General features: G+C 43.8%; 1 protein-coding gene across 2 annotated transcripts in view; it reads right to left on the bottom strand.

Annotated features, from left to right (window-relative positions):
* Window positions 1-13,599, bottom strand: part of DDAH1 (dimethylarginine dimethylaminohydrolase 1) — a 109,965-nt gene that overhangs the window by 29,592 nt on the left and 66,774 nt on the right. For both annotated transcript variants that reach the window (XM_021715925.1, XM_008064803.2), the window contains exons 3-4: window positions 13,191-13,264; window positions 11,707-11,826 (exon numbers count right to left, since the gene is read on the bottom strand). In XM_021715925.1, coding sequence (XP_021571600.1) covers window positions 11,707-11,826; window positions 13,191-13,264 — 194 coding nt within the window. The remainder of the gene's footprint in view (window positions 1-11,706; window positions 11,827-13,190; window positions 13,265-13,599) is intronic.

Here is a 13,599-nt window from a genome sequence, read left to right on the forward strand (position 1 = left end):
TCCCTCCCTTCCTTCCTTCCTTCCTTCAACTCTGCAACTGTGAATCATCTCTGGGTATGTGGTCACAGCTTTGAACTTGGTCCCAATTCAGGAAGAGATAAGAGGGAAGGCAGATGGTGTGATGAGTAACATGGAAACCCAACAGCTACAACAGAAGCATCCAGTGGCCATAATTGAAAAATGAGATTTAGACACATTCTTAAAGATTATTGAATAAATACAGCACTTTGGAAGACGAAAGCAAGGACAAATAATAAGTGATTATTAAGAGAAGGGCAAGCCGGGCTCGATGGCTCAGCCTGTCATCCCGCGCTTTTGGGAGGCTGAGGTGAGTGGATTGCCTGAGCCCGCGGGTTTGAGACCCGCCTGGGCAGCAAGACCTCATCTCTACAATAAATCAAAAAATCAGCTGGGCGTGGTAGCACATGCCTGTAATTCCGGCTACTCGGAAGGCTGAGGCGGAAGGATCGCCGGAGCCCAGCGGGCGAGGTTGTGGTGGCCGGGAGCGGCCACTGCACTCCAGTCTGGGCGACAGAGTGAGACTCCAACTCAAAAAAAAAAAAAAAAAATTCCAAGAGAAGGGCAATGCTGCAGCATGGATTTGCACGAGCTTGGTGGCAAAGTTACTTTTAATTTGTTTCTCTTGCATGTCATTATTTCTAAGGAAGGCCCAAATCCTAGGATCGTGTCAGGTAATGGGGAGGTTTTCCCCAGAGGCTGGGGAATAATTCATGGTCAAATGTCACTTCTAATTCAGTGTCTATGTTTTACCGTATGCTTTATGAACTTTCAGCCAAGCAACAGGATACTCATCAACACCTAGGGCATTTAATACATGTGATTTCCACAGGGAAACAGTAACCCAAAACTCATAACTATCCTCCTTCCAGCTCAACTGACACATTTCCTAATCCCTTCAGCACTAAAGGTACCAGTGTTGGCACGGCCGATGGTATCACACAGATCACGCTGTGATGTACAATTTCAGCCAATGAAACAGAAAACATCCCGCACTTTTGTTTTTTTGCAGTCTTTTGCCAAATCAGTTCAGTCAAGAAACAAAAGAACGGTGCTAGCGATGGAGACCATGCACATGTTTTTAAAGTGATCATTTTGGTGAGCCTTGAAAGTGAGTAACAGATAAAAACAAATGGAAAAGAGCAAACAAGAGCGACTCCAAACTCCAGTGAGCACCGACTCCACTGCTGCCAGTGGAAACTGAAATGAAAGCCAACCCCATTTATGTCTTACAAGCTTAGACATCAGATGCCTACCAGGGCTGCTGTCACTGGGCATGTGTGAGTATCACTCAGTTCCCGAAATGCGAATTCAGGTCAGTGAAATCCAGCAACATACTTTTTGCCCACCAGTTTTCAATGGTGTGTTCCTCTGTAGATGAGGAGAACTGGGTTCATGGTGACAAGAAGAGTTAGAACTCTTTCCCCAAAATTCTACCAAAGGCACTCCATTCTGGCAGTTGCTTCTGAAGTCATTTTGTTTATCATTGTCCCGCAGGACCTACTATGGTGCCTTGGCACGGAGCAAGTTCTGGAAATATCTGTCAAAGTGTTGATCTTTTTTTTTTTTTTTAGCTTTTCTTCCTACCAGGTTTGTATGTATGAGTTTAGAAAATGATGTCCTTTGTTAGATATCCAACTTAGTAGTTATATATGTAACTGAAACTTCCTCTAAGAAAATGGAATGAGGTTGGAGTCTCTTCCTCAAACAGGCATGAAAATGTGGTTAAGCACAGAGAGGTTTAAGGACACTCCGTCACTCACGAGCCCTGAAAGGAGAGTATCACAGTAGCAGGGCTTCTACTGTGAAGCCACTTAGAAATAATTCTTACCACCACTGCCTTATAATTATATGGTTGCTCACCTCATCCTATGTTTAAAGATATGGTCCCTCACCTTGACTGGCCACCATGAAATTTCCAGTGGGAATCAATGACACTCTCATTTCCTAGTGAGGCTGATTCAATTTTGTTTTTCTCAAGAAGAGCTTGAGTACAGGAGACAGGGGTCAAGCAGGGAGAGTTGGAGACAGAGCCAGAATGACAATCCATGAATTGGTTCTAAGTCCTCTCTTTGGCCCTCACAGACATGTTAGTTCTGCAGACAACCATCCTTCTTAAATACAATCAACACATGATTATTTTTAGAAGTAAGATCTTCTCTAATCTTCTCTCAGTAATGGTGTGAAGTCTAACTTTTTTTTTTCTTTTGGCACAAATCTTCACACATCAAGGTCAGGTCCTATTTTCAGGTTTTTCTGTGTGTGTGTGTTAGGGGAGGAGAGGTGGAAACATGAGTCAAATGTACGTTTCCTGTTCTCAGGAAACGATAACATTAGTGATCTTTGGTAACTTGGAATATTTTAATGAGGAATTTTAGCATGTCAAATGGATTGAATGATGGCATCCAAATTACTACCCAGTTAGGTATTATATTTCAAGTATATACAATGTTGAATTCTAGGCAGCAAAAAGGTAAAGAGTTTTAGCTTTCTATGGCATTAATTTGGATGCTTTCTTCATTGCACCCACGTTTCACAAGGGTTGGCTTTTTCAGGTGCCCATTATCTGGGATTCTAAGTTAGGTACTTTAAGAAGTTGCAGGCATCCTTGAAGGCAGTGGCTTTCAACTTGGTCTGTATTAGCCTCATCTATGGAGATTTAAAAACATGTAGATGTCTATCTAGGTTTTATACCAGATCCAGAACACTAGAATTTTCTAAGATAGACCTAGGATAGTATGTTTTGAAAAAGCTCCTCAGATGATTTTTTTTTTTTGAGTCAGGGTCTCACTTTCTTGCTCAGACTGGAGTGCAGTGGCACAGTCACAATTCACCACAGTCTCAAACTCCTGGGCTCAAGAGGTTCTCGTGCCTCAGCCTCCTGAGGAGCTAGGACTATGGGCATGTGCCACCAAGCCCAGCTAATTTTTTGATTTTTTTGTAGAGATAATTTCTTACTATGTTGCCCAGGCTGGTCTCAAATTCCTGAACTCCTACCTCAGCCTCCCAAAGTGGTGGGATTATAGGCTTGGGCTACCATGCCCAGCCGTCCTCAGATGATTTTAAACCACAGCCCTCACTAGAACCACTCTTTTTAGGTCACTTACAGGCTTTTTCTTTTGTAAACAAGAATCTTGGGTTGAAAGGCCTTTTAAAAGGCCGTGTGCCGGTCAACCCAACAGATGCTTGGATTACTTCTACAGTATCTCATAGAGTCAGTTTAACACTTTGTGGATGTTCTAGAATATAATAGAATGAATAGCTGCTTAAATATAATTTCATCTTCTTTTTTTCTTTGACATTTTCTTGAAAGCCCAGGGGAGAGAGAGAGAGAGAGAGAGGAACACATTATTCTTGTTCGTCTACTTGGCTAGTTTTGCCTTCTTCCTGCCTTGGGGTTAGTGCTATAAAATCCAGCATGGCTGTTTTGATTTCACAGCTTCAAATTATGTATTGCCTTATCATGCCAAAGTATTTTATTTTGGCCATCCCGGCCTTGTTGGCATGCAATTCTAGGAATACTGTCAGATAAGACAACTGCTGCCAGGCAAAGGGGCACAAACAGTTGTTACAAATTCAGAGGCTATTTGGTTTTGTATTTCCTTAATATAGGCATGGGCAGATTTTTTAAAAAATCATTGTTTCGTGGATCTGGTGAATATAACCAGAAAGGATGATCAAATAATAGAAATAAATTAAACCCACAATGGAACTGTCAATATGCTTTTTGTAGCAGAGATCCAAAGTGGAAAATCTTGTGGCTACACACTATAATTCCCCGTGTCAACAACAACTAAAATACAAAGTCTTTATTTTTCCATTTCAATCGCCCTGTTGATACTAGTTAGTTCTCATTCCGGCTTTTGGGTTTTGCTAATTGTCATTAAAGGAAATTCCAGGCGATAAAAACATGCATACACAAAATCCAAGCACATTAAGGATTTTTCCATCTTCGTTTTTTATATGACCATCTATAAAATAACATGAACATTTTTGGACATAAAATCGATGCTGAAGCTGAGTCAAAACAAGAGGAAATACTGTGAGTGATCTCTATTGTATAGTTAGTCACTCCGAAGAAAAACAGGCTGGGTGCTAGGCAATTTAAATAAGCTGCAAGTAGCCCTTGTCCTCATTCAAGGAATCTTACCACTTCAGTTAGTTATTTCGGGAAGTAGATAAGAAACCTAAAAGACATTGTGAACATTTTCATTTAAAATTACAAGTCGGTTTCAGCTCCATTTACATGCCAAAGACACGAGAAAATGAAGTGGTGATCTCATAATTCTTTTATCACCACATCCTTGTAGTATTTTTATTAAGAGTATTTTTAGATAATCATTTATTGCAAGAGAAAGGAACAGAATTATTAATGAAAGCAAGACCACTAAACAAAACAGAAGACACACCCCATACATAGGTACAAATAGGACAGATCAAAAAAAATTAAAAGCAGAAACAAAAACAAAACAACCACAAACTGTGGAAGTCTCCTCTTGCTGGCCAGCCAGCAGATGGCACGGGCCCCTGGCAGGTCTTGGCTGGGTCCACAGAATCGTCCTCTGATTCGTTTCAGGAAAGTTTTAGCTAAAGGTTACGCCTCCCCTTCCTTCCTTCCTCCCCGCCCTTTTTTCATCTTTCCTTTCTCCTTTTTTTTTTTCCTTCCCTCCAATTGACTGGAAGAGTGAGTGCTACCAAGGAGATCGAGTTAAACATCCAGCATTACTGAGAATTACTGTGAGTCTCTCTCCTGAGGGCAGATATTACAATCTGTCCTCCTGTGACAGATAGTGTGTAATTAATCCAGGTTCTTGGGAAGGAAAGTGATTTTGAAATAGATCTAGAAAAAAGAACAAGGGGAGGTGCGGTACAAGTTTGCTCTTTATGATGTCTTTCCTCCCAGCCTCGTGGGTTCGAGACCTGCCTGGGCAGCGAGACCTCATCTCTACAATAAGTCAAAAAATCAGCTGGGTGTGGTAGCGCATGCCTGTAATTCTGGCTACTTGGGAGGCTGAGGCGGAAGGATCGCCGGAGCCCAGCAGGTCGAGGCTGTGGTGGCCAGGAGCGGCCAAGCAGAGGTTTGGGAGTTAGATAATTATCTTTCTTTTCTTTTGTTTTTGAATCAGAGTCACACTCTGTCGCCCAGGCTAGAGTGCAGTGGCACGCTCATGGCCACCATAGCTTGGACCTGCTGGGCTCAGGTGATCTTTTGGTCTCAGCCTTCCAAGCAGCTGGAACCACAGGCACATACCACCATGCCCAGTTGATTTTTTGGTTTATTGTAGAGACAAAGTCTCGCCAAATTGCTCGGTCTTGGGTCCCTGAGCTCAGGCAATCCTCTCGCCTCTGCCTCCCAAAGTGCTGGGATTACAGGTGTAAGCCACCACACCCAGCCAGATAATTCTCTGTTGCCAAATTACTTCTATAAATCAATCATGACCCACTTCCAACAATGTAATATATGTATTTTTCCTAAGCATTGAAAAATTAAAGTATAAACATACAAAGTGTAACACACATATGACATGACGGCTTCCCTCCTTCTTAAAATAACCACTTTAAAAAAAATGTTTTTATAGAGAAGAGGGCTTGCCCAAGCAGGTCTCAAACCCCCTGGCTCAAGCAATCCTCTTGCGTTGGCCTCCCAAACCACTGGGATTTAAGGCCACTGAGCCTAGCCGAAACTAACCATCATTCTTACTGCTGATTGTACATAATAGTTTTGTCTCCTGTTTAATGTTATATGCCCGAAAGATCAGAATATATATTCTTTGGAGGTTTGTTCCTTTTCCTCAAATTATATTTTTGAGCAGCAGTTCCAGCGGTGGAGAAACTGGAGTTCTTACCTTTGAGAAGGCAAACCTTTCTTCTGGAAGAGGACAAGCAGGCCTAGTGCCTGTGTGTGAATCAATTTACCGTACATTATTTCCTTTTATAGGTAAAGGGGCAGGATGAAGGTGGTAGATGTCCAGGGACATGAAGGCAATGACGGAACACGGGAAAAAGAAACTATAAAACGCGCAGATTGCTCTAAAGACTAATTTTGATTAAATATTCATATTTGTAGGATCAGACTTGATGTTAACTATCTTTAGGAATTTGAACAAATCAACCTAACCTCTGGTAACTTGGTCCTATTGATGGTAGAATGCAGTAATAATATGTCTTCCTTCCTTAGGTTGGTACCTTGTATTAAATGGATTCTGGGTTTTTCAGCAGAGAGTTGCTAGAGTCTTCCTAGATGGATGATTTCATTTAAATTTGCAATGCATGCACTACTAAATCCACTGTAACCTCGACAGATATGATGACTGTCTTCATAAGAACCCACTTCATTAACCAAGAATGGACTGCAACGCATTACCAAGTGCTTCAAATGCAATAAAACTATCCAGAAACCCTTGGGCTCTCAACTTTTTTTTTATATGAATATGTAAGAAGTAGCTTTTAGACTCTGAAAGAATCAAGTACTCAGCAGTGACAGATTTGGGAAGTAATCAAGCTTTCAGTGTGTAGCAAAGGAAGATACAACTCACCTCCATTTAAATATTATGCCCTTTAAAGAAACGCCCATGGGTCAGGCACGGTGGCTCAAGCCTGTAATCCCAGTACTTTGGGAGGCCGAGGTGGGAAGATTGCTTTAGGCCAGGAGTTCAAGACTGGCCTAGGCAACATAGGGAGCTCTTGTCTCTTAAAATAAATAAAATAAAATTAGCCAGGCATGGTGGTGCACGCCTGTAGTCCCAGCTACTCAGGAGGCTGTGGCAGAAGGATTACCTGAGCCCAGGAAGTTGAGACTGAAGTGAACCATGATCACGCCACTGTACTCCAGCCTGGGTCACAGAGTGAGACTCCGACTTAAAAAAAAGAAAGAAAAAGAAAGAAAGAAATGCCCACATGGCCAGGGGCTTCTCTACAGACATGAGAACTGAAACAGGAAGGTTTGTAAGGGGGAAAATAAACACATCTGGCACCCAACTCACACCTTCCTGAGACCAGTCTAATCCTAGATACTAGCAACAGATGGGAAGCAGAGAACAGTGGAGAGAGATGGCAGGAGGGAGCTTAGCTCAAACCAGTCCGTGGCAAAGTCATTAGAAAAAGTTTTCCAACAGAAAAATAATGGGCAAGGAGTGGGGTGAGCAACTGGGCGAAGGGAGAATCAGGGCCCAGGAAACCTGATCCCGGAGCCATGAGAGCCTATGCAAAATGTGTATTTCATTAGATCTCAATATTTGGAACTGTAAAACCAAGAACATCTTTATCACTTGTAAATGATGTATCTGCTGCTATTTGTCTTCCTGTCTGTGATAACATGGAGTATTTATGTCTCCATGCTAGTAGTGAGACTTACCCCATTACTGATGTCCTTAATGGCTCTAAAACAGGGAAGCCGGGCTCGGTGGCTCAGCCTGTAATCCCGCGCCTTTGGGAGGCTGAGGTGAGTGGATTGCCTGAGCCCGCGGGTTCGAGACCCACCTGGGCAGCGAGACCTCATCTCTACAATAAATCAAAAAATCAGCCGGGCGTGGTAGCGCATGCCTGTAATTCCGGCTACTCGGAAGGCTGAGGTGGAAGGATCGCCGGAGCCCAGCAGGTCGAGGCTGCGGTGGCTGGGAGCGATCACTGCACTCCAGTCTGGGCGACAGAGTGAGACTCCAACTCAAAAAAAACCCAAAAAACCAAAAACCCAAAAAAAAAAAAACAGGGGCCAAAAACATTCTCCCATCTGCAAGCCACTCAGGTGACCTTAGCTTCACCAGCCTACCTGTTTCCAAACTGAGACCGTTCCCTCAGGGAGCTTCCATTATTCTCCATTTCAGTTCCTCCTCCTCCTTTCTCTACAAGGTAAGAGGGTCTTTTGGATGCCAGGAGCATGGCAGGTGGACCTCCACCAACACCACAGGCCCATGGTTTAGGCAGTATACTTGCTGATAAGAAATAAGATCTTCTCTCCAAAGAATGACTTTCTAGCTAGTGAGGATTATTTACAGCTTCTGACACAGAAGGTTTCAAGTAGAAAATGAACATCATTATTACCACTAACTCCAATGAACTCTACAGGAAGGAGGACCATGAAATCCTCATAGGATGCCTTCAGAGATGTGGTCCGAGAGAACTTGACCATGGGGAAGGGAAGGAATGGAGAAATGCAGGTGAGTCGTTCAGGCACACAATAGGACTTGGGCTTGGCTTTCTTTTTCTAGGTCATCAGTGGTTCTTTTTTTCTAACTGCAGGGTCGGCCCCTTCCAATGTTGCTCTGATACCTATGAAGTGATGCATAGCCTTCAGTTCTAAGACCTGTAGATGCCCAGATGCCTGCCTCATGGTGAAAGTCTTGTCTTAAGTTCCTACCTCCTCAGCCCTCACCTGTCTCATCCAACTGTATTGCCAGGAGCCCACAAGAAAATTCGTCATGGCCAGGCTTGATGGCTTAGCCTGTCATCCCAGCACTTTGGGAGGCCAAGGCATGTGGATTGCCTGAACCCACGGGTTCGAGACCAGCCCGGATAACTTGATGAGAACTCGTCTCTACAATAAATCAAATATTAGCTGGGCGTGGTAGCGCGTGCCTATAGTTCCAGCTACTCAGGGAGGCTGAGGCAAAAGGATCGCTGGAGCCCAGCTGGTCGACGCTGGGGTGTCCATGAGTGTGCCACTGTATATCAGCCTGGGTGACGTAGTGAGACTCCAACTCAAAAAAAAAAAAAAAAAGAAAAAGAAAATTCTTTATGAGTTGGGCTGGTTTGCTCACATTTCATGAAGGGATTTGGCTCAGGCTTTGGTTATGCATGTGTCCACTTGGAATGAGCTCACTGAATCCCACCCTACTAGATGCCACCCATTTTTCAAGACCCCCATCTTGTCCCATTTTTTCCTGCAAAGCATGCTCTGAATATTTAGGCCTCAGGGAGCACCTCCCTCTCCTCTGAACTTTGAATACCACTCAGGATCCATTTCATAGAACATACTGCTCATGAACCATATCATGTTGCCTCTTATTTAATTATGTGTCAGTTTCTTTGGACTCTCTGAGTTAGAGACCTATTGAAGTTGGGATCAAGCTATGTGAGTTAGGGACCTAGTCTACCCAGAATGGCAGAAGGGGCTACTTTTTCTAATCTGTCCACCCAGAAGGGGTTCTTTCTGTTAATTCACACAAAGGCACTGTGCAGACTAGTTTAAACCCTCTCAGACCCTTGTAATTGATTTCAGGCATGTGTAGGACAACCTAGCTGTCATGGATAGATATCACAGTGAGTTGCGAAGGAGAAAAAGCATCTTCCTAGACACCCTGAGTTTCACCATTCAGCAAATGCTTTCTTTCAAGACACCATCATTTTTTTTTTTTTTTTTGAGTTGGAGTCTTACTCCATCACCCAGGCTGGAGTGCAGTGGCATACTCATGGCTACCCCAGCGTCCACCTGCTGTGCTCCGGCAGTCCTTCTGCCTCAGCCTTCCAAGTAACTAAGGCGTGCGCTACCACACCCAGCTAATTTTTTTATTTATTGTAGAGATGAGGTCTCGCTGAGTTGCCCAGGCCATTCTTGAACCCGTGGGCTCAGGCAATCCCCCCACCTCAGCCTCCCAAAGTGCTGGGATTACAGGCTTGAGCCACCGCACCTGGCTGACACCATCTTTTTTAATAAGCAGCAAGTTGACACAGCCTTCCAGACGGAGCAGAACACAAGATACTTTCCAAAGGAAACGAGCAAAAACAAAGCCACCGTGATACAAATAAAATTCTGAGACAGATTGTTCATCCACAATTAATAAACGCCCTAGAAATACAGTCAGAGGTACGGTGTGGGAAAGGAGAAAAGAGAGGACAGGTGAGCTAGCTGAAGGGATTGCAGACAGCGCCGTGGCAGGTTCAGCTTAAGGCCATGATGACTTCCTAGCCAAACCGCACCAAGTTCAGCCCTGAGGCTGAAGAGAAAAGACCTGAATGCTGTATGCTTTGAGGCCCGCAGCTGTGCAGTCTCCTGCTAAGAGGAATTCCTGGTTTCAGCCCTTAAATAAGTCATGCATGCTGATGTTGAGGGCCAGCTGAGAGAAAGGGGCTGCAGTACCAGTCCACCGTTTAGTATTAGCCTTGTGACCTGGAGGGCGAGTCACTTGAACTAGTTTTCTCATCTGCAAAATGAAAGTAACGCCACCTCCCCCATTCATGTATTCATCCCTTCACCAGATATCTGTTAGGGACGTCTATGGGCCAAGCACAAAAGCAACACAGGCGTGGTCGTTGTCTTTACAAGATATCCAGACCATCTCACCAGGCTGAAGTTACAGAAGAGGACAGAATATTACGCAGCCACGAGGAAGGACAATATTATGGGCTTCACAACAACTTGGATGGATTTGTTTTTATTTTATCTTATTATTTTATTTTTGAGTTGGAGTCTCACTCTGTCGCCCAGGCTGGAGTGCAGTGGCACGCTCATGGCCACTGGAGCCTCAACCATCCAGGCTCAGGTGATGCTTCCACCTCAACCTTTCAAGTAGCTGGAAACACAGGCATGCACCATCACGCCTGGCTAATTTTTTGATTTATTGTTGAGATGAGGTCTCACCATGTTGCTCAGGCCAGTCTTGAACCCCTGGGTTCAGGCAATCCTCTTGCCTCCACCTCCCAAAGCGCTGGGATTACAGGCATGAGCCACCGTGCCTGGCTTGGATGGATTTAAAGTCTATCATACTCAGTGATCTATCACAGAAACAAAGAACTGAGTGCCACATGTTCTCACTCATAAATGGACCACATTTATCATGACACTACAAGAAAGGGATTGGCAGTAGAGGGACACTGCTGGTGGGTGCTGGGGGGGGGTGTGTGAGTGCACATAACATCACCAAGGACGCCTGATTCTAAACCAGGTGAAGGGAGGACCAATGGGAGACCCAAACATCACCTGGCCCTGGCCAGTCGAACCTGGTTAATAAGCCTCTCTCTTGGTAAATTGTGTGTCGGCTCTGTTAATCAACTTATGTACCCAACTCTGACTTATACTCCACATCTTTAAAATAAAACATTAAAAAAAAGAAAAGGAAAATGCCTTTGAACCAGAAAGCACCATAATAAGGGAAGATCTTCATTGTCAATGATTTCCACTCTCGATCAAGTTGCGTAACCTGGGAAGTCTAATTTTTCTAGGTGTTCCTATGAGCATCTCTGAAACGAGGTGATTTCCTGCCCTAAAAAGTCAATATCCCAAATGCAAATGAAGAAGTCAAGCCTTTGAAATACTTCTGAATCATGACTTTCTGAAAGACTATTATGGAATGGCCCAGGCACAACAAAAGGATAAAAATAATATGACAAACCCTTGTGGTCCAACTCCCCAGTTTCAGAGAGAAAACATTACAAGGATCTCTATCTGGTGGCGTGCTCTCTTTTCCCCTGAGGGAATTACTGTGATGAGTTTCATGTTTATTCTGAATCACAGTCTTTCCAGAAAATCTGGTGTATAACTAAAAATGATTCACCAGGGAAGAGTTCATCCTACACTTAAGAGTTCCTGGTTGCTAATGAATATCAGGTCACAATAGTGCACATCACAGAAGCTCCAGGACCAGCCTGTTTTCTTCCTGACCACCCTGCTTGCGGCTGACCCAGCAGACAATTAGAAAAAACCCAGTGGCAGGCACTGCCCGCTGCATTTGGAAGGAGTGATTTTGTACTTACCTTGAGGGCCTTCTGGGCAGGTTCACTAGACCCAATTGCGATCAGGTTAGGCCCAGCCATGCTGCAGAAGCTCTTCAAATGCAAAGAGTCGGCCACAGGGACTGTGGAGACAGCATAGTCCTACACAGACAATAGAAAAACCAGCAGTTTAGGAGGGCAGGATAACTCTAAAATGGATTTAAAAATCTGTCTGGACCCTACCGACTCCTCCAAAGGCTGCTAGGGGCCCTAAATACTTGGAAGAAAAACTGGGACCCACAGGTTTGGGCATTGTTCAAATGAAGGCTGTATCTAAGAGCTTCCTTCCAGAGGTGTCACTGCGGCAACATTCTTGAGGGCTGTTTGATCCATGGAGTGGGCTGCTTGGGGAGGGTGTGTCTGAATAGCCCACGCAAACTGTGGCTCAGTGGGGGCTGCCCATCCTCTTGGGGGAACAGAGCTTTCTGAGGGTCGTGTCCTTTCCTAAGCAGTGTGGAGAGTCCATCTCTCCGTAATCAGTAAAGGGACCGGAAGTGGATGCATGTGCAATACCAAGCATGGTTTCCAGCACAGAGTAGCCACTCAAGCATGGGGGACCCTGTAAGAGGTGATGAATTGTATGGAACCTGTGTGAAGCCTTATATATTAAGTGTGATGAATTCTGTGAAATGTAATGAAACTATAACCTCATATATTAAGTATGCTGAAACCGTGTGCTGTGACTTCTCCCCTAAAACTTATAATTCTTGGAAACCCTGGAAAGAACGCCCAACTGGCTATGTTAGATAAGCTAACCAGTTTTTTTCTTGCTTCTGTAACCCCCCGCTGGTAGTGTGTGAGTGTTGTGCGATAAGCCCCTTTCAAATTCTGGCAGGCTTTTCTGTTTTAATTGTGGCGGGCAAGCCCCTCTTCTGGCGGGCTTCGTGTTATTTGAATTTGAATTATAACGGCCTTGCAGATTAAGCGGGCTTTTGCTTATGTAAGAAAGGCCCCAGCCACAGTATGGAGCCCTCGCCTAGAGACTTGTAAGTCTGATGAGTGGCCCTGGCCAGTGGAATCTGGTTAATAAACCTCTCTCTTGGTAAACTGTGTGTCGGCTCCGTGAATCAAACGCTCTGACCCCATATCAACCCCCTGATTCCAATCTGAAACATCTATGTTTCATTACAGAGTCCACTGGGTCTACAGATTTTTTTTTTTTTAAGTGCGGACTGTGTCAGGAACATCTGCCAGGTGGTTTTATAATTATTCACTGGGAGAAAACGAAAGATGCCCATGTCCATGCTAACTTTGTCTGTTGCTCCTGTGTTAGCCCAATGAAGCCAGTTTATTGAGAAATTTGAATTTGATAGCTTGTAATACTTCTTGCAAATGTACAAATATTAGAAATTATTTCACAAAGCCAGTGAAATGTAAACACCATTATTCATGACATCGATTCAATGAGTCTATGAATATTTATGAAGTTATTACTTTGTGCCGGGCATAAATTACCCTTTACCTACCTTAAAAGTATCAGCCAAGATTTCAGCACCTCGTTGATTTGTCCTTTTGGAAAGGCCCACAAAAAATTCTCTGCCTATAACAGACGTCATGGAACATAGTGAGCGGATGGCACTAGTGACTGCATTCGATTTCTTTTCTCTATAAATCATGATCTTAAAATATCACACAGTTGTCTTTTACCATAGAGGACAGCTTCGCTAAAGAGACCCTTGTTTTCTTTACAGAAAACTGATTACAAACTATTGCTCCTAAAAACAAACGATTTCAAATTTATTGAGACAGAAAGTAGAATGGTGATGTCCAGGAGCTGTGGAGAGGGGTAAAGGGGGGAGTTATTGTTTAATGGGTACGAAGTTTTAGTTTGGGAAGACAAAAAAGTTCTGGCATGGTGACAACAGTTGTCCTAAA

Source organism: Carlito syrichta, unplaced genomic scaffold, assembly GCF_000164805.1.
Source record: "Carlito syrichta isolate Samal-C Ts95f unplaced genomic scaffold, Tarsius_syrichta-2.0.1 Scaffold308051, whole genome shotgun sequence".
Classification (NCBI taxonomy): Eukaryota; Metazoa; Chordata; class Mammalia; order Primates; family Tarsiidae; genus Carlito; species Carlito syrichta.